We start from the raw sequence: 26,755 nt of genomic DNA on the forward strand, positions 1-26,755 counted from the left end.
GCTGGGAGCAGGAAACACTGTTCTTCAGCTGTTAAACTTCTTCCTTTGCTGCCTCAAGTTGGTGTTTGGTGGGGGAGGGGGGGGAATTCAGCCTTAGCCCTCTGCTAAAATTGTACATCCCTGCCCCAGGCCATCCAGGTGATGCTGTCAAAGTATTTTCTCAGTGCCTGGAAGTTTTGCATTTCTGAATAGGGTTGAACTTCGTAGAGGGAGTAGGGACTGAAGGACAGGAGGAAGATTTACTAAGATAAGTAGGACGAATCTGGGCCAAGAAACTGACTTGAGAAAACGTCTAAGATAAATCCCTCCCTGGTTCACATGAAGATGAAGAAAGAGGGAAGCACATTCAGATTTGCAAGATTCTGTTGCGATAGCTTTATAATGAAAGTAATCCTGCTCTATATGTCTTGGGTTTCTTAGTCTTGTGTAAGCTATACAGCTGACCAACGTGATAAAGATTGAGTAGCTATGAGTTTTAAGGCTCCTTCTGTCTGATAATTTTCCTTTGTTAATTCTGAACGGGATTATACTCCTCCAGGCAGAGTGGGTGCACGGTCTGGGGTTCCTTTTGGACTCATGGCCTCAGTTTCAAGAGCAGGTGACAGCTGTAGCTCAGAGGGCCTTCACCCAAATGCATCTTATTATGTCAGTGGTGCCCATTCTCAATGGAGAAGCACTGCTAGTCACGTGACTACAACACACTCTACTTAGGGTCGCTTTTGAAAGGTATTCAGAGGCCTTAGCTGAACAAAATGCAACTGCACTTGCAGCATTGTGTATAGGTAGTCCTTGACTTACAACAGTTCATTTAATGACCGCTCAAAGTCACCACGGCACTGAAAAAAGTGACTTATGACCGCTTTTCACACTTGACACCATTGCAGCACCCCATAGTCAGATGATCAAAATTTGGACCTTGGCAACTGATTCTTATTTAGGATGGTTGAAGTGTCCCAAGGTCATTCAATCACTTTTTGCAACTTTCTGATGAGCAAAGTCAATGGGCAAGCCAGATTCACTTAACAACCCTGTTATTAACTTAACTCAGACATGTCAAACTCGCGACGTCACATAACATTGCGCAACGTATTGGAGAGTTTTCACCATTGCTGGCAATGGGGTGGGTGCGGCTTCCTGATGACGCATCTGGCCCGCAGGCCGGCAGTTTGACACCCCTGACTTAACTGATTCACTTAACAACTCTAGCAGGAAAGGTCACAAAACTGAGCAAAGCTCACTTAACAACTGTCTCACTTAGCAACAGAAATTTTGGACTTGATTGTGGTTGTAAGACAATGACCACCTGTACATTACTGCATTGTGACCCGGTGGGGTTCCAGGTTCAATTTAAGTTGCTATTGGTTATCTTTAAAAATGATATGGGGCCAGGTTATTTATGGAAGCATTTTTCCCTGATGGCTTCTTCCTATCCCACCAGATTTGGCAGGGTAGGCATGGTCCAAGTCCCTTCAAGTAGGGCAATGTCACCTGACATTTCCTAGGAAATGTGCCGCCTCTATCGTGGTGCTTGCCCTATGGAAGAGCCCCCCCTCCCGGAGATGCAGAGATTCTAACCTTGCTGGGTTTTCAGAAGGCTATGAAGACCTGGCTCTTCCCCCAGGCATTGGGGCCAGGCTGTTCGTTCTGGAACTTTGGTGCATGTATGTATGATATGGGCTCCCCCTGAGATTTTTAACAAGGGGCCTCTCTCTCAATTTTTTTTTGGTATACTGAACAAAGTTTACATCTGTTTTATACTATATGTTCTCTGCCCAGAGCTTTGTGAATACATGGGTGGCATTATAAATTTGATAAAGTTAAAGACAATAGTCCACTACACTGGTCAAGAACAGGTTGGTTGATAGATGTTTTTGGACTTCCCAGTCTAGGATAAGAGAGAATGACTCACCCAATGTTACCCAACCATTCTAGACTCTGGAATCTGATCCGGTATCTTAACCTCTACACTCCACCGGCTATCAGAAATTGTATTACAGGGCTTTTCAACCTTTTTCACCCACTGTACCACTTTTAGGATATGGCAGCATCCGAGTACCACCAGTCACCTAGCAAGGTGTCAAAAGCTTGATGACCAAAAAAAGGAAAAAAAGTGATGAAGTACAAGTAGTCCTCAACTTACAGCAGTTCGCTTAGTGACTGTTCGAAGTTACAATGGCACTGAAAAAAGTGCCCCCCAAGCCACAGCCGAGCAAGACACCTGCCTGCCTGCCCGGCAGCACTTTTCGTCCTGTCCGAGGTTTTCATTGTTGTGAGCATTTCTGTTGAGGATTGGCAGCGGGGGTGGGGTAGGGTGGGGGTTGGTTTTTATTCCCCCCGTCTGCTGGGTGGTTGCAGCAGGTTTTGGTCACTTCACATGACCCTGGGACACTGTGACCATCATAAATATGAATCAGTTGCCAAGCATCTGAATGTAAATCACAAGACCCTGGAGATGCTGGAACATTCCAGCTGATCAGCGCTTCTTCTGGGCTCAGCAGATGTGCCGGGATCAGCGCTGAGCTCTAGCTGGAGCCTGGCACTGATCCTGGCACTTCCGCTGAGCCCTGACAGCCCCAAAGAAGTGCTGATCTCAAGAAATCTTGAATATAAATTTCAAATAATTAGGATTTGCAATATTACTTGCCCTATCCCTTTCCTATTCTCTCTTCCAGAGCAATTGGAAGTTAATTATGGGCAACTGAAAACAAGAGACCTCATGTAGAGTTTTCAAGGCTGGAATTTGCAAAGTGCAATTTTTATTAGGCTTCTTTCTAAGAATCATATCCCATATGGCTGGTGCTTCCACTGAGCCCTGACAGCCCCGAAGAAGCGCTGATCCTGGCGCTTCTGCTGAGCCCTGACAGCCCTGCAGCTCCATCCGTCTCTCGCTCAGGCTTGTGCGGTGCTGCCACTGGTTCAGCTCATTCCCCTCCCCCGCTACTTTTTAGGATGGTCGTGTACCACCTGCCAGGTGCCAATGTACCACAGGTGGTACCCGTACCACTGGTTGAAAAGCCCTGCTGTATTACACCAACATAAATGACGTAAGAGAATTTTAAACCTGGATCTTTCACTTCTAGTCTAATATTTTAACCTCTACACCACATTGGCTTTCAGAAGTGTTACAGCAACATAAAGGTGGAGAATTTTGGCCTTTATTTTTCATTTTCTCTGTCTTTTTCTCTCTTCCTATCTCTTCTCTTTTTCCAGTGAAAGGACAAAAGTTCAGATTCTCTCCTTTCTGCATATTGAAGCATTTATGTCATTAAAGAATCTTTTCCAAAATTTTCAGAAAGAGTTTGTGCCCTTTATTGTCAGTAGAGGGTGCTGAAAGTATTTCTAATAAATCCTTTGACATACTTTTTATTTTCCTACGTATAAATTTATATTTGTTGACAGGGTAGGGAGGGAAGAAGATAGGGAAGCATGCACACTATCTCTACAGAAGAAGCAAAACTCCTGCATGTTCAGTTGCTCAAGCACTTGAATGCATCGAAGCGTGACAAATAGGGTAAGCTTTTTTCGTTTACATCCTTCTACCATATTTGCATATGTTCGTTTTCAATTTGTTTTATATTTAATAATTTTAAAAAAGCTCTTGGATAAATTGATAATACTAGTTTTTACAGCCTGTGAGTATTTCTTAATTAGTTTATACAATTTGAAGGGATGAGCTACTTTGGCTTAATGGCTAAGACAGCAAGCTAGAAAGTGGGAGACGGTGAGTTCTAGCCCCACCTTAGCCATGAAAGCCAACTGAGTGGCCTTCAGCCAATCCCTGGCTTTCAGCCCAATCCACCTCATAGAGTTGTTGTTATGGAGAAGATAAAAGGAGGGATATGTGTTGGTTAGGTTCACTGCCTTGAATTATTTGTAAAAAAATAAAATAAAGGCAGATATAAATAAATAAAATCTGATGTTTAATCACCTTTTAAAAATAAATGTATTCTTCCTATCACACTAAGTAGCATTTTCCCTCGACTGTAGTAATTCTTAGGCTCTGCTGTATATTCTTCAATGGGCCGAGATATAGGACTTTCGACTTTTCTATACTCTCCTATGTAAAAGCAAGGGGGGAAGTGCAGTTTATAGTGGGTGGTGACTTTATTCTTCTCACTTCTGGGATTTCTGTGCTTACTGTCTTTTTTACTCTCCATTTTTTTCCAGCCATAACTTCTTCAGGGTTAGCTTTGCAAAACTTACCTAAGATAACTGAAGTTCCTCAAGTCAGTATTGTTCTGGATAAATCAACATGGTTTGTACCTATAATATTATGAAAGAAAAAGGAACAGTAACATTCCTTGTGTTGCTGTCTTTTTACAGCACTGGCTGTTAGTTAGCCAATGCTGTACAAAGCCACACAAGGAATGTTACTGTTCCTTTTTATTCCATAATACGATAGGGTGTATTTGCAAGAAATTATATTTCAATTTGTTGCCCAAACCAGGAAATCCCTGTATTTCCAAGAAGCTGAAGAAAACTATCAGTAAACAATGTTAGTTCTTAGAATTTTTTTTAATGTATTTGAGTGTTGTTAGGACTAAAAAGATACATAAATGTGAGGTTATTATAGTTCTCCCCATTAGATCAGGGCTTTTCATCCAGTGGTACAGGTACCACCTGTGGTACATTTGCACCTGTCAGGTGGTACGCGACCATCCTAGAAAAGTGGTAGCGGGGAAGGGGAATGAGCTGAACCGGTGGCAGCACCGCACAAGCCTGAGCGAGAGACGATTGGAGCTGCAGGGCTGTCAGGGCTCAGCAAAAGCGCCAGGATCAGCGCTTCTTCGGGGCTGTCAGGGCTCAGTGGAAGCACCAGCCATATGGGATATGATTCTTAGAAAGAAGCTTAATAAAAATTGCACTTTGCAAATTCCAGCCTTGAAAACTCTACATGAGGTCTCTTGTTTTCAGTTGCCCATAATTAACTTCCAATTGCTCTGGAAGAGAGAATAGGAAAGGGATAGGGCAAGTAATATTGCAAATCCTAATTATTTGAAATTTATATTCAAGATTTCTCTTATTCTCCTTGAACTACACATGGTGCACCATGTGCCAATTTAATATGATATGGTGTTATCATGCATAGAAAAGTTGTGTGTTTTCACCCACATTAGTAATAATGATAACAACAACAACAACAATAAAGTTGGAAGGGACCTTGGAGGTCATCTAGTGCAACGCCCTGCTCAGGCAGGAAACCCTATACCATTTCAGACAAATGGCTGTCCAGTCTCTTCTTAAAAGCTTCCAGTGTTGGAGCATTCACCACTTCTGGAGGCAGGTTGTTCCACTGGTTAATTGTTCTGTCAGGAAGTTTCTCCTTAGTTCTAGGTTTCTTCTCTCCTTGACTAGTTTCCATCCGTGGCTTCTTGTCCTGCTTTCAGGTGCTTTGGAGAATAGCTTGAGTCCCTCTTCTTTGCGGCAGCCTCTGAGATATTGGAACACTGCTGTCATGTCACCCCTAGTTCTTCTCTACCTTAAACTAGACATATTCAATTCCAGCAACTGTTCTTTATATGTTTTAGCTTCCAGTCCCCTAATCATCTTTGTTGCTCTTCTCTGTACCCTTTCTAGAGTCTCAACATCTTTTTTACATCGTGGTGACCAAAACTGGATGTAGTATTCCAAGTGTGGCCTTACCAAGGCATTGTAAAGTGGTATTAATACTTCACATGATCTTGATTCTATCCCTCTGTTAATGCAGCCTAGCACTGCAGCACACTGCTGGCTCATATTGAAGTGATTGTCCACTAGGACTCTGAGATCCCTCTCACAGTTACTACTATTGAGCAAGGTACCACCTATACTCTACCTGTACATTTGGTTTTTCTTGCCTAAACGTAAAACCTTACTTTTTCACCATTGAATTTCATTTTGTTAGATAGAGCCCAGTGTTCAAGTCTGTCCAGATCTTCCTGTATCTTAAGCCTATCTTCTGGAGTGTTGGCTATTCCTGCCAGCTTGGTGTCGTCTGCAAATTTGATGAGTTCCACATCTATCCCCTCGTCCAAATCGTTGATGAAGATGTTGAAGAGCACTGGGCCCAGAACAGAGCCCTGGGGCACCCCACTACACACTTCCTTCCATGTAGATGCAGTTCCCTTGAGGACCACACGCTGAGTACGGCTGGTCAGCCAGCTACGAATCCATCTGGTGGTGATGCTGGCTAACCCACATTTTTCTATCTTATCAAGTAGTAGGTTGTGATCTACTTTATCAAATGCCTTACTGAAGTCCAAGTAAATTATATCTACAGCATTCCTCTGGTCCACTAGTTTTGTCACTTGGTCAAAGAATGCAATAAGATTTGTCGGCATGATCTGCTTCTGACAAACCCATGTTGGCTTTTAGAAATGACTTTGTTTGCCTCTAGATGTTCGCTGATTCATTGTTTGATTATCTTTTCCAGACTTTTCCCAGGTATTGAGGTCAGGCTGATAGGTTTGTGGTAATTAATAGAACAGAGAAATGCCACTGAGTGTTCCTCACATCTCATTAATTGCATCATGAACCCGATAAGCATTTTAAAATGCTGCATACTCATGCTGCAGCTTTTCTCTCACCCCCAGCCAACAACTGATGTAACAAAGTAATCTTTGGCTTTTCCAACTCAAAAGTGTTATTTTCCTTCCTCTCCTAACAAAGTTTTGGGTGATCTAACATGCTAGTTGATGTCATCTAACATGGTAGTGATGTATTTGATGTCAGGAGATCTTCCTATCTGCTGTTAGGCCCCCCTTGGTCACTGGGTACCGCTCCTATTTTTACTTGGACTGCAGAAAGGCTATACATCCTTTAGGACATCTACCTGTGTGTAAAACTAAAGAAAGAACAGATGTAGCAGATGCTTATTGTAGAGCACGGGTGACAAACTGCCGCCCCCATGGGCCGGATGCATAATAACGAAACCGTGCCCACTCCATTGCTGGCAAATGGCAAAAAAGTCACGATACGTCACCACACGTCACGTGACGTTGCGAGTTTGACACCCCTGTTGTAAGAAACCCCGAGTGGCTTGCTTAAGGAAAGGCCAGGAGAAATGTGACTGCATTTTGTATTAAGGGACTTGGTCTTAACTCTGGTTTCATTAAAGTCCTTATGTTATTACCTCAAGATATACATTTGACTGGAATTTGCATTGGTTAGGACAGAATTAAATTGTTTTACTGTTCTGTTCACTAGAAGATATTTCTGAAGCACTTGAGACTGGCTAAACATACCGTACCAACGGCTTACGAACAGCCTGTCAGCATGTTATCCATGTTATCCTGAAAGTACAGATATTTGTCTGTGTCCAGGCTGTGAAATCCTGCTCTCCCTTGCATGTGTTGGCTTTGAATGTAGAGCCAACATTTAGGAATAGCTGGAAAGTGTGAAGAGGAAAGCCACAAAAATTCATACCACAAGCTCTCTAAATTATAATTATAAATTCATAGCATGAGCCTATATATGTTTACTACATTGAGGAGGGTTTCCTCTGATAAGTGTACAGTATAAGGATTGCCTAAAGTAAATATTTCTTTAGGTAATTCCATATGTACAATCTGGGAGACTAACACCGTTGAGTTGCTTTACAGATTTATTTTGAAAATTTGCAGAAATGTCCAGTATCTATTTTTATTATTCACTGATTTGAAACAGATGCTGGTCCATGCTATAACGCTTCCATCTTTCTAAATATTTCTGTCCTCAATAACAAGCCAAGTTACTCAATTGGGGTGGGGTGTGGTATGTTTATTGAGTCAGTTGCATCCACTTTCTGTCTAAGCTGAGAGCTGCTGAAGTTCTCCTTCCCATGCAGCTGCTAAGACACAGGAATACCACTGGCCAAGTTGTTCTTCCAAGGATGGAAGAAATAAGGAATTAATTTTCACATAATACTTAAAACACTCAAATCAGCTGCATTCTATTCTACAGCATTAATGGCTAACTAGACCATATTTTAAAAGATAGAGCAGATGCCCCCAACCTTTTGGGCGCCAAGGACCAGTTCCGTGGAGAGAGGTTTTTCCACGGACCAAAGGGGGGTGGGTGGTTTGGTGTGCTGCCTGCATCCAGTGAATGGGACTTTGCTTATTTGCATGGCCCAGTTTCTGGCATGCTGCAGACTGGTGCCTGTCCACGGACTGGGGGCTGGGGACCCCTGAGGTAGAATATAGAATTTCCCTAATCGCTTTCCTCTTGTGTTTTGTTTTCTTTCTTCCTGTTGCTGTCGTCCTTTTTTGTTGCTGCATTTGATTTAGTGGAATCTGTTACTAACACAATGGCTCCCATTTATTTTACACAGTGGCTAAAAGTGGGTTTAGGCCTGGTTGGTACCGAATGGGAGAACACTAAGAAATTCTAGGACTGTAGGTCAGCTTTGGAAAATTAAAAAAAAACCATTTTGGAAGAAGACAGTGGCAAATCACTTATGTATTTCTGTCAAGAAAAGTTCATGTGTATTTCCATGTAATGATCTGGTCTGGAGCTTAGAATAAGAATTTTCACCTTATTTTGTATGCTTGCTCTGACTTCTATGGGAGCCGAGCTTTAACACATCTGTAAGGTATGAGATTACTTGCTGGAATAAAAGTAAAATGAACAAAACAGAGTTGAAGAACTAAGAAATCAGAAACCACTGTATCTTCTCCACAGAATGAGAACTTAAGTCTGTTAGATCAGCATTGCTAATGGTTGGGGATGATAGGTGTTAGAGTTCATCAATATCTGGCAACCACATTTTTCCTAATCCTTTTATAGGCAGTACAACTCAGTGGAGGGTGGTTGGCCTTTAGGATTTTACTGACACGGTTAGAAAACACATATTGGGTATGTTCAGTGCCTTGGATTTGTTTCCAAAATTATGTTCCGTTTAGGAGCATGTATCTGTCGCAACTTTAAAACAGCACCCCATTTCCTAATATCACACAGCACCTGCTGCTGATTTTGAGAAAAGGGACTTTTTTGGGGAAACTGAAGCATTGCCTAACTTTAACGAAGAGCACCATTAAAGCCCAATGCTCAGCTTCTTTCTAGTGGGAATAGTCTTGTTAAGTCGGGTTCACGGATTGAAGAGATGCAGGCGTTGGTGTGTGCATGATCTTTATTGCTGGTAGCGTGGCCTGAACAGCCAGACAACGAATACCTGGGCATGCTTTATACCTGCCCAGGTGAATGCCTGACCAATAGGTTTGAACCCTGGTTTCCTGCCGGTCAGGCAGCCAATCCCTTTAAATCTGGCTTTCCCGCTGAACGCAGCTCCTGCACGGAGCTGTCTAGCTCCGCGCCTCCTGATGCGGCTGCTACACGTGTAAGCCAGCACAGCATACACTACAGTCTTATGCAGTGGGGAAGGAACCAAGCGAGGGTGTCAAAACTAACAAATTGGTGAATGCGACATCCTGATCCAAGCCCTGCCGCTTTTGTATGTGCAGCAACATCAAAAATATGTACAAAGGAGTAGGCTTGAATTGTGACTCCCTAGCCGACATCTTGCTACTTTTGATATCGCTGCCCTATTCCACACCCTGCAGACACTACTGATGTAAGTTGTGTTTGAACACATATGGTCCACACAGGACACTTGAAATCTACCTTTCAGCCCTCAATAGACACACGGAAACCAACCATATTTAGACACTCGTCAAAAGAGAAAACAAAAAAGTTAAGAAGGAAACAAAAAGACATGAACACATTCTCTTTAACAGCCATCATCCAGATAAGCAGCATCCAAACAATTAAGGACAAAACAATACCCTAATCGAGGAGTTACCAAGGAGAAAACCCTAATCTCACCAATACTGGCTTGGCAAACTATTGTATATAAATAGGAGCAAAGCCCACAGTCACTTGTACTGATGATATTACCTAGTTGAGTAATGAAAGGTTAAGAAGGAAGCAGCCAAGCTCAGAAGCTAGGTTTTTATATTTGAAGTTAATTTGCTTAGTTTTCTTCATCGCATTATTTGAAAGCTGTTAATTACCTCTTCTCATTTTTATTTTATGAATTCATGCTATGTGTTGCCTTTAATATATATTTTTTATTGAAAAGTTTTATAAAAGTTACAATATTATCCCATCCCCAAACCCCCCCAAACCCCCCTCCCCCACTTCCCAAAGCTGGTTACAGGGTTACAAATAGGGCTTTTTTTCTCATAGAACGCTCAGAACGGAGTTCCGGCACCTTTTTTGGATGGAACCTTGTAGGGTAGGCAAGGCGGGTTGTATGACATGTGTGAGTTCCGGCACCTTTTTCTTTTACAAAAAAAGCACTGGTTACAAATATATAGTAATCATAATCTAACTAACATTAATCAACTATATAAATAACCAAATACATAATACACTTTAACCCGCCTATAACATAATTACAAACTCTCTAAAAATATATAATATATATAATATATATGTATATATATATATATATAAAAATTTTAAATTATAACAATCTAAAATTTACTCATAAGCTAAATGGAACTTTTTAGTCCCATATTTTTTCTGAATATAATCTATCCATCTTCTCCAAACCGAAATGTATCTTTCTTGTGAATAATCCTTCAAGTAAGCAGAAATCTTAGCCATTTCTGCTAAATTTGACACTTTAAGCGTCCACTCCTCTATAGTAGGCAGACAGTCCTTCTTCCAATATTGCCCTACCAATAATCTCGCAGCTGTTATCAAATTCAACATCAAGTTAAGTTGCCTTTAATATATTGATATCATTTTCCTGTAGAAAATAGAGGGGGGAGGAGAGGAAAGGTTAGCATGTAAAGTCCCTCCTGATTGCACACATAATATTCTAAGCTAAAACTATACATATGTTAAACATTGTGATATGTGAACTTGGCCAGTAGGTTCACTTGGCACTCAAAACCACTGAGAGCAGTGAAGCTCTTCTGAGAACTGTGTTGTTTATGAAATAGGCTGATGGTAATATGACTTGTTAAAGTTTCATATATTTTTTTTAAAAAAGGAGCACATTTATATAATTTACATTGTTGCCAGAAGAATGGTTTAAATGCTATTCAGAGTTTCACGAGTAAAATAATATTAATAGGTCATTATTGTAATTATCTGAGAAGTGATTTACTCTGAATTTTGTCTATTCCTGGAAAAGGGAGTAACTTTGGCAGGCACAATTTGAAGGGCTTTCAGAATTTCAAAATGGCTATCTTGGGAAAGAACAAAATGTTCCGAGTGTGTTATAATCACAGTGTTTTTGATCTCGTCACAGAGTACATAGGTCTACTCTGGTCATACTTTTTTTCCTGTCCAGATACAGTCTCTGCCTTTTGGTACGGGCACCATAAATGGCTGCAGTTATATGCTCTTACACAGCTACAAATGTGGGTTTGCATAATATCAGAGGTAGTCTATGATCTCAGACAAAATGTATAAAGCATTGGCAGAAATCTAGATTTGCCTCATAGGCAAGAAGGCTGCAATTATCTAACCACTTATCACTGGGAATTACAAACAGACATAGGCTTGTGCTATAAGCTCTCACATGAAAGGATTCAATCATGTGAGTGCCGTTATAATGAGTATATTTGAAATAGGGAAGCAGTGAGCATAATGAGGGAGGTGCAGTGGAACCTACAGAATTCCTCCTTGGCTACAGAGCCACGCTGGTGCAGCGATTAGAATGCCATATTGCCAGCGGTTCAATCCTGACGAGGCTCAAGGTTGACTCAGCCTTCCATCCTTCCAAGGTCAGTAAAACAAGGATCCAGAGTTGACTCTGTAAACCGCTTAGAGAGGACCATAAAGTACTGTGAAGCAGTATATAAGTCTAAGTGCTATTGCTAGTCGCGCATTGTGCTAAACCATTATGTGGTTTGTGGAGTTTTTGGTTTCTGTAATACGTGGACATCAGTTATTGTATTTTGATTTGTGAGGTAAATTTATGGAAAAATCTAAATCTGGCAGAACCTCACAAGTCTCCCTATATCCTATTTTCATGACCTCTAATAGTTCCATTGCCAGTCATTGCCAGTATAAGCAGGACCCAATTAACTCTCCGTCATTTTTAATAAGTTTAACACATTTTTTAAAAAAAATAAAACCCAGAGTAGGGGAGAAGTAATTCCCTATCCCTACACATAATACAGTCCCAGCCCTTTTTTTATCACTAGCCTTCCAGCACAGCTCTGTCCACTTCAACCACCGTGGGGAAAGATTGTACACTTAAGGCTTAGGATTTAGATCAGAAGTCTCAAACTCTAAGTCTATTCAGTTCTTCAAGTTATTTTTTGTGGCCCACAATACCTTTGAAAATGCAGAGGACATTGCCCAATAACGCCTGGGCCCTGAACAACATACAGATATGTGAATTAGGTTACGTGAAAAACTTCTGGAAATGAAGAAGAGAAGGAGGAAAAAAGATCAGAGAAAGAACATTCCCCATTTTACAACCTTTCTTGACACAGTTGTGAAGTGAGTCACTGCGGTCGATAAGTTGGTAACCTGGTTGTTAAGTGAATCTGGCTTCTCCATTGTTTTTGCTTGTCAAAAGGTTGTAAAAAGTGACCACATGATTTTGGGACACCGCAACGGTCATAAATATGAACCACTTGCCAAGCATCTGAATTTTGATTACATGATCATGGGGATGCTACAAAAGTTGTAAATGTGAAAAATGGTCATAAGTCACTTTTTTTTCAGTGCTGTTGTAACTTTGGTCACTGAATGAATTGTTGTAAGTCGAGGACTGTCTGTATACTGTAGTTAAAAATGAAAAGGAGAGGATGCAAGAATGCCTATAAAATTCTTCTGTTCTCTTCTGGGTGTTGGGTTATCAGCTTTATTTTGAAAACGAACAAGGTAATTAGCATCCCCCTTTTTCATACAGTGATGGTTTTTCATCTTAATGGGATGATGGTTGTTGCCCCTAGAAAGCTAAATAAAGAAAACAGGAAGCCCGAGCCAAAACAAAGTTTGTAGGGAAAGTAATAAATTATGACTTGTCTTGGTTTTCAGGTTGCATTGGGCATATTGAGTGATATTTGAAGCATAACTAGTTCAACCATTTTGCGCAAATACAGGTTACTGATTTCTGATAGGAAGTTGAGCAATTTGCCTGACAAGCTGGCACCGAGATGAGTACAGCCAGCCCAGAAATTATACGTATCAGGTGTCAGCATCTCAAAGGCTTAAGTTCATAAATCTTCCCTAAATCATATTAAGGTTTACACTGAGTGCCATGTGTGAGCACAAATATTTGGAGATCAGCTAAGCAACCAGTATGACAACATATCCTAGCGAAAGTCCCGCTGCTGCTGTAGCAAATAAATAAAAAAGGAAGTTGCTTGTCTCCCTGTGTTCTTTGGCTGTGATGCTTTATATTTCAGCTATTCTGGAATAGAATCAGACAGCAATGCTGCCTGCCTATAAATCTAAGGACTGCTGTGGCTGAAGGTGATTTGAGCAGATGAATAAACAGCAAGAAGCCGAGAATCTGAGGCTGTCTTACGCACCAAATGAACTATAAATTAGTCTCTGTCCTGGAAGAGAATCTCCAAACAGAATCCGGCATCCAAATTTGCAGGGGATCATTTATGACAGCAAGTTTGGTTTCTGTCTTAACAAACTACCCAAGAAATTTCAATTATAGGTATACTGGAGAATGCTGGTGTCAAAGCAAGCACAGATTAAAAAAAACTTTCTGCATCTCTACTGCCACCCAGTGGGAAGTGCGTAGGAAATGCAAAATGATATAGCAAAGCACAGCAGCAAACCCCAAAAGTAATAATGTTTTCCTCTTCTCCAATACTGCAAATAAATAGAAAATAAAAAAAATGTAAAAATAAAAAATAAATAAAGCTAGTAAATAAAAAATAGAGCTATGTCCAAAACACGTTTTAATTAGGGGAAGAGACGGCACGGGGATAGCCATCTCAGTGTCAAAAGGGGAAAGTAACAGGAAAGGGTTAGAAAATAAGTGATTGTCAGCATGTAATGCAAGATATCCATGTCCTCCCCTTTCACCTCCCAGCTCTGTCAAATGAATATCTCAGTGATTCAGCTGCTTCTGCTGCTGTTCCTGTTCCTTGGACCATTTTGTTCACCTGCGCCACGACTCTCGGTATGTAGAAGCTGGATACTTGTGATGAGTTTTCTACTAACACCAAGAAAAGAATCCTGAGTGGCTGTAAAATTGCTGAATATTTGGAAATGTTCTCAATACAAAGAGAGTTAGCTTGTTGGCTTGGTCAATACTCAAGCCATTGCTGAGGATTATAATATCCTAAAACATTTACATTTGAAGTTTAAAAATGTAATGAATACGCCTGTCGTTCACTTATTGAATAATGAGCAATCTCTGTTGCAATGTATAAGACTTCAGCATGCTCCCTTTTTCAAGGATGCTGCCTTCAATCTTCAATATGAAAAAGTCGTACATGGTATGGGACAGCGTGCGCACACACACACACACACACAAACAGAAAGAGAGAGAGACTATGGCCTAATCCTACTGTTATTCCATTGCTGAATAATCATAAGTACCATAAATTGAACAAATAAACAACCATAAAGGCTGAGGATCGTGTTAGGAACCTTATTTTGCTGCTGATATTACTCTAAATACAAAGTTAAAGATATATGTGTTTTTCAGACAGATATTTTCCCCCTTACTTTCAGAAAAAGGAGGAATGCCTCTTAGAAAACAGCAAACTACAGAAGAAGTTGAAAATGCTTCAAGATTTATTCCAGTTATATGAATTTCAGTTGAAAGACCTGCTGGGGAACAACTATCACAGAAGAAAAAGCAAAGTTTTCTCTGCCAGGAAGACAGTACCTCGGGATATGTTTTTGCCCACAACTAGTGGAAGTCTCTTAGTCTATGATCAAGGTACACTATCTAGGGGATAAATCTGTCTTTCTTGAGAATTACCTTATTATGATAGCATTCTGTAGACTCTTGGTTTTCAGTCATATTATGACAGAACAATTAATCAGTGGAACAACATGCCTTCAGATGTAGGTGCTCCAACATGGGGGTTTTAAGAAGAAATTGGACAACTATTTCTCTGAAATATTATAGGGTTTCCTTCTTGAGCAGGGGGCTGGACTAGAAGACCTCCAATGTTCCTTCCAACTTTGTTATTGTACTGTTGTGTTATTCAGTTCCAAACATCCTAAAAGCCACATCTCCTGGTTAAGTGGGGATTTGTAATCCAAAATGCCTTGAGAGCAATTAATTGGGGATGGCTAGATACTAACCTTAGTTGGTTTCAATAATTTATTTTTATTTTTAAACAGGTAAAGTTTTATTCAATGAAACAATCACATTAAATAGATTGAATAGATTGAGATGAAAACTCAGAAAAATGTTGTTAGGTCAAATGGATGAAATTTTCAAGAGAGAGAGATGGAAAGTTTAATAGGCAGTGCATGAAGCTGATTGTGAATATGGCACAAGCAAGAATGGTTTATAAGATAGAAAAATGTGGTGAGTGCTGTAAATGTAAACTATATTTAGATGTAATTCTTTGCTTTCACTTGTTTTTATTTTGTAAAACTTTGCTTACCTGGAAATGTAATAGCATGAGAGATGTTTATACTGGTGGTTACTCTGAATCTAGTGAAAGTTGCTACTGAGCAAGCATGTAGAAAGGCAGCTTCTTCAAATTATGTATTGATAACTTGAGAATTTGGGAGAAAGAATATGCAGCTGTTATTTGTTTTAGAAGGATCATTTTTCAGAGAGAGGCTCTATCCACTTTAACCTTGGCTCTAGCATAGTGAAAGTAGGGCTTTTGAAATCTTTCCCAAAATGGGGCTGAAAGAGTTCTGTATTTCTGAGATAAACATTATTAATACATTTAAATAATTATGATTTATTTGTATCTACACCAGAATTAGGGACGCGGTGGCTCAGTGGGTTAGGACGCTGAGCTTGTTGATCTGAAGGTCGGCAGTTTGACGGGTCGAACCCCGAGTGCCGTGTAACAGAGTGAGCGCCTGTTACTCGTCCCAGCTTCTGCCAACCTAGCAGTTCGAAAGCACGTAAAAAAATGCAAGTAGAAAAATAGGGACCACTACAGTGGGAAGGTAACAGCGTTCCGTGTGCCTTTGGCATCTAGTCATGCCAGCCACATGACCACGGAGACGTCCTCGGACAAGCGCTGGCTCTTCGGCTTTGAAACGGAGATGAGCACCAGCCCCTAGAGTCGGAAACGACTAGCACGCATGTCCGGGGGAACCTTTACCTTTTTACACCAGAATTAGGACTGGTATTTGAGCAAATGGGACATACGAAACATTCACATTCATCTTCCACAGAACCTAATTATTCTTTTGTAGCTTTTAATAAGCTATAGTCAATCTTTCCAAGACCATGAGGTACAACCTTTAAACTCTTTCAATTTTCAGTGTCTATGGAGATGCTCAATCATCTAGGACAGTGATGGTTGTCCCGCAGGTGTTTTTCAAAAGACAACTGGACTTTCTTGGCTTTTTTCCTTGAAAACCTTTGCTTCTTGGATGTGAAGCAAACAGTTTCAAGGAAAAAAACCCAAAAAAGTCCAGTTTGCCTTTTGAAAACACACCCTTTTGGGGTGTGTTTCATTTTTATTTGTTTGGGAGATCAACTGGTGATCTGAGCGCAGGCTGGAAGGTTCAAAGGAACTGACTGGGTTCCTTCCATCTCAAGCTTTGCTCACCTGTGCCACCCTTTCTTTGGGCCCCATGAAGGAAAAGTCACATCACTGAAAATTAGTGGTTTTGTTTCAGATGCCCTGAAAACTAGGGACGTGATAGAGAGAGTCTCCATAATCACATAAGCTGTGAGTCGCTCAGCCAGGAGGATGTAGTGGTCAAGTCAGGGAGACTCAAATTTCAAATCCACCCTCAGCCGTGGAAGCTCAGTGGGCGATTTAAGGCTAGTCACTCTGTCCAGCCTACCTCAGAGGGTTGTTGTTATGGACCCCATGAGTTAAGAATTTCAACTGGTGGGGTCTAGGAAGAGAGCTTTCTCTGCTGTTGCACCGTCCTATGGAACATCCTGTACCCTGAGGTAAGGCAGCCCCCCCCCCCATTCTTCTCGCCCTTAGAAAAGCCTAGAGACTTAGCTCCTATCAGCTGGCACGGGGATCTACGAGTGGTAGGCAAACCTAGGACGGGTGGTGGCAGGAGGGCACTCCCTCTGCCTTTTCAAGCTTTGCTTTCAATTCTGTTTCTGATTATGGCTTTTATTTGCAAATCAGTCACTCAGAAAGTGAAATGGGTGGTGTGTATATTTGATATGTAAGTCAGTAATACGGCAGGAGGGAGTCATTACATATCATCTTCAGCTCTTCAACAGAAATGGGATATCAAATAAATACATCCATGATTTAGATTTATTGTGATGGCCTATGAATTTGGAGCAATAAAAGAGTACAAAGAAAAAAAATGATACTCTCCTGTTCTGTGCAGGATGGCTGGGTGTAGTTCCATCACTTGAAGTTATTGTTGTTTTGTTTAGATTGTGCAATGCTCTTTAATAGAGGAAGAAGAGAAAGCGGGTACTACAGAATTAAACCCCGACAGGACAGAGAGCCTTTTCTTGTGTACTGTGATATGTCAGATGGAGGAGGGTGGACGGTAATTCAGCGGCGGTGCAACGGCAAAGAAAATTTCTACCGGTAAGTTTCTGAGTTATTAGTCAGGGCTTTTTTTGTCATAGAACACCCAGAACGGAGTTCCGGCACCTTTTTTGGATGGAACCTTGTAGGGTAGGCAAGGCGGGTTGTATGACGTGAGTGAGTTGGCACCTTTTTTTTTTTTACAAAAAAAGTACTGATTATAGTTAACAGCTCACCTGAAAAGAGTCTACAGTTTCTTTATGCATCATCCCAAATTAAGAAATGCCCCCCAAAAGACAAAGATGTTCATAAAATTTGCAGACATTATTTGCTATGAATCTCTCTCTCTCTCTCTCTCTCTCACACACACACACACACGCACACACACACACACACACACACACACACACACATTTAGAAAAGTATATTTCAAAATGAAATGCAATAATACATATCCCCCAGTTAGAACTAAATCTTGTTCTCAGTTTTTCTCCAAGATTACAAGATTCAAAAGCCAAATTATTTTGGTTTACAGTTGTAGATTTATTTGAAGCTTAATATTTTCTTTTGAAATATAGTAGTTCTGCAGGATTTGAAGACTGTTTTCCTATCGAAGAAATTCTTGTTTTAGCTCCTGGCTTTGAGTTTCTGTCTGTATGTACCATAATGGTTGCAATGTACTGTACCTCCCTCCCACCTTCCTCTATTTGAGCTTCCATAGGAGCATGCAGCGGTGGTTAGGGCTTTTTAGCTATGTATCTGGTTACAAAAATGGCATTCTTTACTTTCACAATATACAAGAAGGCTTTAAATGGAGAAGGCAGCTATGCAACCAGAAAGGTTGTTTTTCTCAGAGAAACTACTTAGGTTCCCCCCCCCCCCAAACAAGGCACAAACATTGTAGGGTAGAAATGTGGAAGGGGAAGCCCTAGAAATGGATTTTATTTCTCTGAATATGAAGCACAGAAAGAATAAGGTTGTTGTTCCTGTATCTGCAGTAATTCAGGAGGCAACACAACGGGCAACATTATTGGTGGTCTTTATTTTTCAGCTGTGAACACCGATTGACTCACAGCGTTCTCTCTCTGTTATCTCAGCATTCAGTGATCAAGGGAATGATTATTAAAACGAGATCCAAACTTTTTTGTTGGGGGACTGGAAAATAGAAATGGCGGTGATGTGGAAGTATCCTCAAGTCATCTTAGTTTCTGCCAGTCTTCAAGCATGAAGCATTGCTTTGAGGAGTGCTGATAAGCTGCACTCACTATACTGAAAAGCTCCCGTGGAAAAAAAGAGACAGAGTGATGGAAAAGCAGCTCAGTGCATAATTTCTACAGGGCTGTAACAACACAAACGATGTCTAATTTTACTATGGTTTCAAGTATAATCAAGCTGGACCAAAAATAATTTGACTTGGCTACTGAGTACAGCCAACAGTGCAAAGTCAAGCAGGTCCAGAGCTATTCTCAGCTGATGCAAAGCTCTTTTACACAGAGTTTCACACAGTATATATAAAAAGAAAGGAAAACATGAAGCAGAGGAGAATGACCTTTGTTCCACCTCCTATTAACTGAGAACATGGATATTTATCAAGCTTCTATGTCTGACTATCTCTTGCCGTAGAAAAAGGGGGAAATATAGTCATCTACTTGTATTTGAGAGTTGTATTTCAGAGCCAGTTTGGCCTAGTGGTTAAGGCACCAGGCTAGAAAGTGGGGGACCGTGAGTTCTAGTTCCGCTTTAGCCATGAAAGCCAGCTGGGTGACCTTCGGCCAGTCACTCACTCTCAGCCCAACACCTCACAGGGTTGTTGTTGTGGCGAAAGAGGCAGAGGAAGGTGTATTGGTTATGTTCACCATCTTGAGTTATTTGTAAAAATAATAAAAGTGAGATATTAATTAATTAATAGGTTAATTAATCAAACAAAAAATTAGCACAATCCAATTGGAGGCTTACAGGCAATTGGTTGGTAATCAGAGCGAATGGCCTGAAGACATATGATAACTGCCATTTTTTACAGCAAGTCATAGGTAATATTCCTTAAAGATCTCATTTACAGTGTCTTGAATTCTATGATGAAAGATGTGATATAAAGGTAATGATCATTGAAATCTTATAATTTCATATTACTTAGCACTAAGTTGTCTACTGAGACTAATACGTGTACACCTCTTTGCTGCAGAGAATGGCTTGATTACAAAGAAGGATTTGGACAATTGCAGGGCAAGGATGATGAGTATTGGCTTGGTAATGATAAGATTTATGATCTTCTTTTCAATGGTAAGGATACCTACTAATAAATTTAAACACAGATAAAGTAATGCTTTCTATCAGCCCATTAGTGAATGCAGGCCTTTAGATCTTCATTTCTCTTATGATAAATTCTGGAAGAGTCTATTAAGGATAAACTATGTGTAGTGGTAGGAATATGTCTGACAAGTTTCTTCTTACCTCCCCACAAAATGGCAAGGAGCATAGTATTGGTAAACATCAAGGACAGGCAATGTAAGAATCTAGGTATATTTAGGTGTTGAGGTGTTGGGAAGAGGAGTATAGTATATTACCAAGACTTGACTTGGTATGGGGTGTACATGGGGTCAGAGGTGGGGTGTTTATTACCTGAACTCAGAGCCTTATTCAACATCCAGTGGAGACTTCCATGGGTCAGATTGCCCATGCTTGTTCTTTGTGACTCAAGATAATCTTATTTATGATTAAAGTTGCCAGAGCAGGACTTAGTTCCGTTAGAAGACTATTAATATCTCCTTAGGGGTGGAATGTATTCTTCCCTGTCTAAGAAAAACAGTGGGGTGCAGCAGTTAAAAATGCCAGTGGGATCTCAGATTGCATTAACATGTGAAAGTTACCAGGATGTCAGTGGGTCTAGAAACCAAGCATTACAAGGAATAGTTAAATGTTTAGTTTTTTTTAAAAAAGGGCATGTGCAAAATAGATTATGGGTGGATATAAGAGCAGTGTATACTACAAACATTAAAAATAATGTTATATGCAAGGTAGGATATACCTGTTCTGTGTTGAAACCAAGGACAGACCAAGACTAATACATTCCAATGAAATCAGGTGGAATATTAGAAAGAATTTCCTAATGGCAGAAACTGTTGAGCATCTAGAGTTTATTTAGACCTGTTGTGGTTGTCCACTTGCCCTTTGTTGGGCGTTTTTCTTTTGGCACCTAGATGGCCACTTCCTGCATTAAGCAGCAGGTTGGACTAGATCAGGGGTGTCAAACTCAATTTCATTGAGGGCCGCATTTTTATTTTATTTATTTTTATTTTAATTCCATTTATATCCCGCCCTTCTCCGAAGATTCAGGGCGGCTTACAAGCTTAGCAGTAGCCTTCATTCTATGTATATGCCTGCTTATTAGGGCTTTCACACACACCCCAAGCGGCATTATTACAAAGTCAGCTTAATTGCCCCCAACAATCTGGGTCCTCATTTTACCTACCTCGGAAGGATGGAAGGCTGAGTCAACCTTGAGCCTGGTGGGATGCGAACCTGCACTAATTGCAGGCAGCTGGTGTTACTTAAGGAGGCATTAGCCCACTGCTCCACCAAGGCTCCACCAAGGCATCAGCATTGCGGTTGCCCTCAAGGGGCCAGGTGGGTATGGCCAGGGTGGGCGTGGCCTACTGGGTGGGGGTGGCTAGAGTGCGTATGGCCTACAGGGTGGGCATGGCCAGCTCTACATTGTTCGCATCAAGGGTGCCTATAGGGGCCTGGGCAGGAGTGGGACAGATCTGAGGGTCTCTGGCAGAAGGAGGGTCTCTGGACCAGGGCCAAGGCAGTGGGGGCCGTTCCCTCACCGTTTCCAGGATGGCTTTGCGGGCCACATGAAACCACTTCACGGGCTGGATCTGGCCCCCGGGCCTTGTGTTTGACATGTCTGGACTAGATTCTCGTTAAGATTCCTTCCGATTCATATAATCTAGGATTATCAACATGTAGATTTGCAGTTCCATCCACATCTGACTAATACTGTTTATCTGGAGCTATTTCCATTGGGTTTGACTGAAAGTTTCTTTCATGTCAAGCTTGATTCCTAGGGTCATCATTGAACGTGCATGTGGTTTTCTTAGCAACAAGATGCAAACAGCTAGACATTGCTTCTTCCATGGTGTTTTCTCAAGCTCTCGTCCTAATCTAAAATTCTAGGATGTCCTGGCAGTCTGTTATGATCAAGTTGGACACTGCTTTTTTTTGTGTGGTTAATCAAGGTACATCCTGCTTCCAAAGTTTCCTAGGCCCAATGTTATGGTGGTCATAACTAATTTTTGATCCTGTAATTTAGAGCCTAAGCTTCTTAGGGATTATCAGCCCTTTTCTGAAGATACTCAGGAGCAGCCCTTTTGGATTTTCTCCACTCTCAAAGGCAGGCCCTTCTGGGCGGCCCTTCTGCGTGACTTTCCAGCTATTGTTTTAGGAGTTGCATCTAGTCTTCAGTCTTTCTGCATTTATAAAAATCTCTAAAATGCAACCACTTTGCTAATTTTTTTCATTACTAAATGATACCAGTATTAATTTTAACACAAATTGTAATTTCTGTTTTTAACTTTCATAGTAGGTTTCTTTTCTAAATTTTGTTCAGTGCCCAAGTATTCACCAGAATGAAAGGCAGAATAAAAATTAAAATGTTTACGCGGAACAATTGAAGAGAGTGGATTGTCCTTGTGCTGCTTTTCAGTTCTTGGTGTAGTATTTGCTTTTCTTTCTGCATGTAACATCATTACAAAAATATTGGAACAACAGCAGTTGCCTTGCTGGCCAGGACAGTGATCCCAACAGGATTTTCCCCCGCTAAAGATTGGCAACAAATCACTATTTGTACAGTTTTCTATCAAGTTCAAGAGGAAAAAAGATAGAACAAAGCCTTTAATCATGCTTTGCACACCTTACGTATTTATCATCAGCTCAATAAAAAAATTAGTCTTGTCAGTTTACATGACACCTTAATGTCATCCCTGCCCTGTAGTTCTAACCCACCAAAAATAATATTTTAAAAATGTGGTCACTCAAGTGAAAGATTGCTCACTCCTGCAATAGTTGCAGTGAAGGGTTCACGATGCTCCTTATTAACCAAAGGTGTTATTTTAAAAAAAATATTTTAGGAGGAATTTCACTGAAAATTGATCTAATGGACTGGCATGGAGAGAGACGATACGCAATTTATGATGATTTCCAGATCAGGAATGAGACAGTGAGTAGCCTGACCTATGAGAATGAATAATTGGTCCTAATGATATGTCCTATGAGAGGCTGGCAGACAATATAACACTATCTCATCAGTATCCTCATGAGCTAATACAGTAAATGAAATATATAACCAAAACCCTATATTTAGGTCCTCCTGAACAAAAAACTGAAGCGATCTCCAGTCCATTTGAGCTGAAAATCAGAAAGAAAATGTCTTATTGCTAAATCAAAGAGCTTCTAGAATATAAGTCTAGAAAATTGTAACTATTATTTTAAAGAACCCACTAGGATCACCGGAAGAGGTGAAATACAGTTTACTACGAACTATACATTTGGAAACTTTTATGGGACCAGAATATTTTTCTAATCTCTCTGGGATTGGCATTTCAATAATATGAAAGACTGTAGTCTTATCTAAATTAATATTAGGACTAAAGTGGTTGTGCTACTGCCTAATGATCTAATATCCCACAATCCCAGGGAATCAGTCAAGAAGGCAGGGAGGTTATGACCTTTGTGTTGCATTCTGCTTCATCACCGGAAATGGCTCCTCTTCTCTCCATAATTACCACTTGCCATCGCTTCTTCCGTTCAAATGCAGAAATGTCAAATAAGGGGTTGGCATTTAGAAAGCTGTTTCCAAAGGCTAAGAAGGTCAGAAGAACATTGGTGGTGCTTGGGAGAGGTGGTCGAAGGTTAGGCAGGGAATGTCTGCCTGCTGTTTTCATCTGTGGGCCATTAAACCCTGTTCGTATAGGGGCTCAGTATTTAATCAGTGCCATTGGGTGGGGATTGTGGAATGCTCCAATTTCTGCCTAATCCATGCAAAGCTTGAACTGGGGGCCAATCAAGCCTAAGAAAAGCTGGCTTCCATGTAATTGGGCTCTGTGGTTTTGTAAATATTCTGTGGTGGTAGCAGTCTCTGACATATGACTCGCTCCTTAATCTTGAATCTTAGTAACCTGAGGTGCTGTGGCTTTCCTTCAGAACAATTACATGCTATGGTTTGGCCTTTATTCCGGGACTGCTGGGAATGCTTTGTCTGGGGGGAGCAACTTTGAGAGCCAATGGTCTGCATCACTCAACGGCATGCCTTTCTCTGCTCCTGACCGGGACCATGACAGGTTCCTAGCAGGCAACTGTGCAGAAGAGAACAAATGCGGCTGGTGGTTTAACAGGTGAGTTCATTGGCAGCAACCCTAATGAAGTCACATGAACAGTGGGCAATTGAGACAGATCTCCCTCCTGGATGTCTGAATCTGTGGAGGCTGTTTGTTATTTTGTGTGTCACGGTCAGATGTACCTATTGCCAGTTCTAGAAAAAGACAAATGTGGTACAGAGATAAGCAAGGAAGTCCAGGTTTCCTACTTCTGCACAGCTAGGAAGCTCACAGTGTTATCTGAGACCTTCAGTTAGCCTAATTTATCCCTCAAGATCCGGGACAGGATGAAAAGAGAGGCATCTTCACTTTCCCTAAAGAGAAGGTGGACTATGAAAAGCGATGAACACAAATTAGTTTGCAGGCACCAGCATTACCTCCATGTTTTCAGGAAGGGACTGCAAGGACCTCCATTCCTTTCCACTGCTGATATACTCAAATGCAAACAGATTTAGAAAAAAAAAGATTACCATAATTAACACAATTACACATGACAAAAGGTGGACAAGGAGAATTGCAACGAACAGAAGTACATTGCGTCTCTTCATGGGCCAAACTATGTAGTGCTTTTGCCAAATATGACCTAAACTTTGATCGGTTCTCCACATGTCCTAAAACTAGATAAAGAGAACCCAATTAACGGCATTATACTTGTTCACTGATTTGTTGAGAAACATGACCGAAGGCTAAGTATTTCTGCATGGCAAAAGTACAGTATGTCAGTTTTTGCTTTCAGTAACTGGTGTATCTTCATGTGGCAGCAATAACTGTTATGTATGCAGGCACCTGCATAGCAACAGCCACCAGGGGGCGTTGGCCTGAACGGTTTTGGCGGGAAACCTAGGGCCAACCCCATTGGCTGTCCGCCTACCTGGCTAGGTATTTAAGGAGGCCAGGTAACCCTCATTCTCCAGTACGCTACCCCCCCCATAAAGAGCTGAACACGTACTCCGGCTGGCATCTCTTCCTTGCGTCGGACCCACTACAATAACTATTTTTGCCAGCAGCTAAATGTTTCTAAAAATTGTTAGAACACAGACTAACAGAGTTGAAAGGGACCTCGGAGGTCTTCCAGTCCAACCCCCTACTCAGGCAGGAGACCCTATCCCCTTTCAAACTTTATGAAAGCCTTCAGTGATGGAGCACCTTTATTTCCTTAGACATTACCCTTGGGATCTTTGAGACTTTCTGTAGTGTTCTCTTGGTATGATCTTGGTTGGTCAACCACTCTGGGGAAGGGTAACCGTGGTGTTGAATTGCCTCTATTTCTACGCAATCTGCCTGGCAATTGACCGGTAAGAGTCCCAACCTTTTGGAAATAGTTTTGTAAACTTTTCCAGTTGGGTATCAACAGCTGTCTTTCAAACATCCTCAGAAAGCTCCTTTGTTTGACACCCTTCCACATAGCTCCACATGTTGTGATGATCAGACTTTGATAGTGAATACCCAGAATTCTATTTTTTAAATGAGGCAGGATGTCCGAGACAATGTTTTTGACTCATTTAGTTTAATTTGGGTTCTCTCTATCTAGTTTTCAGTATTGTGAGGAGAACAGATCAAATTTTTAGTCATATCTACGCAGAAATACTGAAAATTCAAAAATGTTTACAACTTTTAAGCACCATTGTATAGGTTACTTTTCCAATCCTGCAATTCTTCATCCATCTTTTCTTCCTATATATCTTCCATTTAAGTTAAAGGCTTACCATTTACTGAAGGCCCCTCAAATGGAAATAGCATAAATTCATGAAAATACAGTATCAGGCAACAGGCTAAGTGGCGGTGAAAAGCAGCTCTCGTGGTTCTATTGTAGAAAATGATCAATTTTATCTAACAGCAACTAGTTAAACTGTAATTTTTCGTATTAAACAAAAAGTGTATGCTACTTTCTTGATCTGGTGCCCTTGTTGGTGTTCTGTACCAGCCTGCTACCGGCCCTGCAGCAAAAGCAGGGACGACCCCTTTACAAACGGCAAGAGGCTGGAATTACGCCTGCCAAATTTATTCACATAAAACAAGAGCAAGACAAGACACCAACCATAAAACACGAGCTAAGACGCAGGAACAATCCAAGCGGTTGCCTTCAGCAAACCAGCCCTCCCACACATTCCCCTTAAATACAGTTCAGGGCGTGGCCTCTCTGTGCCTCCTTCCGAGGTGCCCCATTGCCTCCCTCTGTTTACTCCTGACTGACTGCTTCCTGCGTCGGGCGTCCTTGAACAGGGCCAGCTGTGGGTCATCTTCATCCACGCTGTCAGGCTCACACAGCTGGGTCTGCGTCGTGACCAGATGAGAGGGGCCTTGCTGGGGGCTATCATCAGCAAGATCTTCAACCCCCTCAGCAAGGTCTTCAACACCCCCCTCCTCCTCTGAGTCGTCCGACCCAACTGCCGAACCCACAGGCTGACCCTGAATCACAATACTTGGGCTGGAACACAACTCCCAGAATCCCCCGTTTTATTCCAATGCAGCTGGAAGTCACCTGGTTGAAGGAGAGTTCTAACACCAATGGGTCATAATGTAATATCGCCAATTAAGATTTATGCCATTTTAACTATTACTATGCACTTGGGCCATTCCCTGACCTTTCATTAACATGTTTTTCCCCCCCTCTGACATTTCCACAAGGTGCCATGCAGCAAATCTTAATGGACTATATTACAAGAAGGGGACCTACTCTGGGCCATTGGATAACGGAGTGGTTTGGTCAACGTGGCGAGGCCTGTGGTATTCCCTGAAATATACAGCTATGAAAATCAGGTTCCAGTCCTTTCTGGATGGAGAGAGTGGAAATGGTGAAATCAACTGAGATCTTTTCAGGCACATTTG

The 26,755-nt window shown here is 41.2% G+C and overlaps 1 protein-coding gene across 1 annotated transcript; it reads left to right on the forward strand.

Moving 5' to 3' along the window:
* Positions 1–3,417: 3,417 nt before the first annotated feature.
* LOC308679525 (fibrinogen-like protein 1) lies at positions 3,418–26,746 on the forward strand. The gene is made up of 8 exons (XM_081346740.1): positions 3,418–3,511; positions 13,979–14,068; positions 14,626–14,836; positions 17,453–17,612; positions 19,735–19,832; positions 22,682–22,770; positions 23,754–23,944; positions 26,555–26,746. Exons 1-8 carry the CDS (start codon positions 3,488–3,490, stop codon positions 26,733–26,735), a joined length of 1,044 nt encoding a protein of 347 aa, XP_081202866.1. The 5' UTR covers positions 3,418–3,487; the 3' UTR covers positions 26,736–26,746.
* Positions 26,747–26,755: the final 9 nt, after the last annotated feature.

This window comes from Vipera berus (genome assembly GCF_964194415.1).
Source record: "Vipera berus genome assembly, chromosome: 1".
Lineage (NCBI taxonomy): Eukaryota > Metazoa > Chordata > Lepidosauria > Squamata > Viperidae > Vipera > Vipera berus.

Bases quoted from the DNA above. Each gene is read 5' to 3' on its own strand.
- LOC308679525 (XM_081346740.1), top strand. From the start codon at position 3,488: ATGCATCGAAGCGTGACAAATAGG. The intron at 17,613-19,734 runs GTAAGTTTCTGA...TCTTTGCTGCAG, and splicing joins GGCAAAGAAAATTTCTACCG to AGAATGGCTTGATTACAAAG. The intron at 19,833-22,681 runs GTAAGGATACCT...AAAATATTTTAG, and splicing joins TTATGATCTTCTTTTCAATG to GAGGAATTTCACTGAAAATT.